A 3,490-nucleotide genomic window follows, 5' to 3' on the forward strand; every position below is an offset into this window, starting at 1 on the left:
TAATTTGAATAATCAATAATTTAATAATTGAAATAATCAATAATTCAAAGGCTTAATTAGATAATTGCAAAAACAATGCTGTTGACGTTTGTAGTATTTTAATGATGTATTTTGCTGCCTTCGGGATTGTCCTGAAGTAAATCTATCGTCAAATCAACACTTTCACTTTAGTGATTTGTGTCAGGCATCAAAATTGTGAATCGAATCAGAAAACTATTTCAGAGAATTACTTGAATCGAGAATCAAAATAATGGTGCGAGTTAGCAATTTAAAAATTTGATGAATCAATAATTTAGTAACTTATTATAATTTAATTTTTGGAATAATCAATAATTTAATAATTCCAATAATTCAAAGCCCTATATTGATAATTGCAAAAACAATGTTGTTGACATTTATGGAATGTCCTTTGCTGCTTTCAGGATTCTCTCAAACTGAATCAATCTCCAAATCCACAATTTAAATTCTGTTATTGGAACAAATGATTTGAAATTCAGGGATCTGAACCAGGTTTCACGGGAGTCAAGGTAGAGATTCTCATAAACGAGTTACTTCAGCGAATCACATCAAGACTTGAATCGAGCTTCAAAACAATGGTTCGAATTCACGAATCATCTTATTGATTGAAGTCAAGGATTAACTTCCCATTGTTAATGGCTTGGGGAGAGGAGTTATCGACAATGTTAACTTTCATCAATCGAGAGGTTCCCCAAGATGAAATCGAGTTAGCATGTTTTAGATACTAATGAATCGATATTTAATAATCGTAATGGTAGTTACGTCACAATACTCCTTCACCAGAATTTTATCAGGGATAGAATTCGATGAACGGATACTACTAGTTGTCGTATTTGCGAAAGACCTGGAGAGCTGTATTAAGTTCCCCGGATCTCGAACGTTTGTCGTGGGAGCTGTATTAAGTTCACGGCAGTGTATATGGTCTCTCCTGTGTTGCTATTAGCAGTCGAGTGTGTGCAGTATCCTGTTGTGGGTTAATGAGATTGAGAAGCAATCGCGCTAGGAGGAGGAGGACGCAGTCACAATTAGCACAATATGGTTCATTCATCAAAGTGGCCGTTATTTTAAATGTAGGCGATTTCATATCACTTCCGCAGGTCATCAATGTGGGGAGGGAGTTATCGACAATGTCAACCTTCATCTATCGAAAGGTGCCCCAAACTGAAATCGAGTTAGTATATCTTATATACTAGGGAATTGATATTTAATAATCGTAGTGGTAGTAACGCCACAGTGGAAAATAATCAACACCTTTTCTGTCTCCTTTAATAAATTCTTCAAGAATTTAAAAATTGTAATTTGTGACTAAACTCAAAACTGCAAAGAAATTAAATATTCTTTTTTTTTCTTAATTTTAGATGATCATAACTGGTTTCTATCAAAATCTCACCTTCGTCTTCATCAAAGACCACCGCCTGTTGTTCGTGTAAAAGAAGGCGATAGTGAGTTTTTGGAATGTCAAGCTGGTGGAAATCCTCCACCCCGGATATACTGGCTGAAGGGTGGAGAAATGATGTCAAAGGTAAGAATACAAAATCAATTTCAAGAAATGAACAAATAAAATTTTACAATGTGTCACAAAAAAACAAAAAGAGTTTAATTTTCTGAATTTTGCTTCGGAAATCATAGAATTTCTTCGCATCAAGTTTGAAAAGTTTTAAAGAAGTTCGTCAACAGATGGCTCTGCTGGATAAAAAGTATAATCTGTTGTTTTCTATCGCACATCTGACAATTTCAACTAATATATTTTTGGACGTCAGATGATTTTGTTCTCACACTGCTCATTAGTGTTGCTGAAAATAATTTTTATTTTGAAAATATTGTTTGAAAGGGTTTCTCAGTTAGAAGCGCCATCCTTTGAAAATGATTGATGATTGATTTGTTCATTTACGTCGCACTAGAGCTGAACAATGGGCTATTGGCGACGGTCTGGGAAACATCCCTGAGGATGATCAGAAGACATGCCTTCACAATTTTGATCCTCTGCAGAGGGGATGGCACCCCCTCTTCGGTAGCCCGACGACCTGCGCGCGAAGTCGAGCACTTTACGGTAGCACAGTTTAACGAGGACCAATACCGCACACCCTCGGTACCTACACAGACTGATCCAAGTTGTCACCCACCCGCACACTGACCGCAGCCAGTGACGCTTGACTTCGGTGATCTGCTGGGAACCGTGTCTTAACAATCAGTCCACTGCGGGACATTCTTTTGAAAAACTTTATAATTATTTAAAGTTAAGAGGGAATAAATTTCTTGCTTCCTAAGCAGAACACAGCAAGCCGTATATTTCTATCCTCTTCCATTTTTCTTTGTTTGACTAATCACATCGTCGATCACATTTAAGACGCCTTGTAGGTTTTTTTTTTATAGATATTTGTGTTGCCTTCGATAAGTGCTATATTTCGGCCTTTAATTGACAAGTGCATAAAACCGGCATATGACTAGGATTAAAATTCTTTGAGTTCCAACTGACTTATAACGTGAAAGTGCTAAAAACTGGATTTTATGAATTTTCCTACGACACTTAGGTGTCAGCTTTTGCTGCACAGTTTTGTGTGACTGATTAATAGAATTAAAACATTATATTTCAGATTAATTTGCAAGACGAACTCGACATAAAAGCTTTCGAAGACAGCGAAGTCAGTGGCAATAAACTTCAAATTTCTTCCACAACTTCAAGGCTTTACTTGGACTGTCTGTCCATGGATGATGAGGGAGATTACACTTGCGTTGCTGAAACTGCAAAACTCAGAGAGAGTACTTCCACGAGGATATCTGTATCATCATCGGATGAGAGAAAATGTCATGACAAGTCCGTCTTTGGTAATTATTCTATATTTCTCGTTCATATAAGGATGTAAACTGATTTTTTTAAATATTTTATACTATTTTATAACCGTCGTTGAACAGCCGACCCAATTTTGGGGTTTACAACCACTAATGTTCAACTCCGTAGCCTTGTAATTCTGAACCCAATCCAGATCCTGGATCAAGTATTGGGAGAAATTTGCAGGACTTTTTGATGGAACTAACCCACATTTGCGTTACATGGAGAGGAAGACCACGAGAACCTCCCACGGTTAGCTTGACGGCAAGGGGACTCTAACCTATGATCCGTTTACCACTGAGGCTGTTTCACGTCAGCACTGTGGTCGGTGCAAGCCGGAAGCGGAATTCGTATCGACCAACTATCGTATCGATTGACACTGTAGCGTAAAAATATAATAGCACCATCATTTATAGAGTATCATTTATATCTGTAGCTGATACTGTAAATGTTAAACTGTAGTTTCAATGTTGATTTGCAGCACTCGTAATCCCTTCATCAGATTGGACACCAGTGTCCCTTTTAAATATTTTTTCTCACGCTCTAATAACAAGCAAAAATATATTTTGGTATTTTTTTAATTATAAAAACAGTCTAATAGTTACTTAAAAAAATCTATTAGATTATCTGTTAGATTACATA

General features: G+C 36.6%; 1 protein-coding gene across 1 annotated transcript; it reads left to right on the top strand.

Annotated features, from left to right (window-relative positions):
• Positions 1-1,333: 1,333 nt before the first annotated feature.
• On the top strand, positions 1,334-2,844 carry LOC122273712 (immunoglobulin superfamily DCC subclass member 3-like; the record flags this gene model as incomplete). The annotated part of the gene is made up of 2 exons (XM_043057736.2): positions 1,334-1,540; positions 2,613-2,844. Coding segments are annotated over 2 exons (439 nt in total), but the record flags the coding sequence as incomplete, so codon positions are not given.
• Between the last annotated feature and the right edge of the window lie 646 nt (positions 2,845-3,490).

This window comes from Parasteatoda tepidariorum, unplaced genomic scaffold (genome assembly GCF_043381705.1).
Source record: "Parasteatoda tepidariorum isolate YZ-2023 unplaced genomic scaffold, CAS_Ptep_4.0 HiC_scaffold_7227, whole genome shotgun sequence".
Taxonomy (NCBI): domain Eukaryota; kingdom Metazoa; phylum Arthropoda; class Arachnida; order Araneae; family Theridiidae; genus Parasteatoda; species Parasteatoda tepidariorum.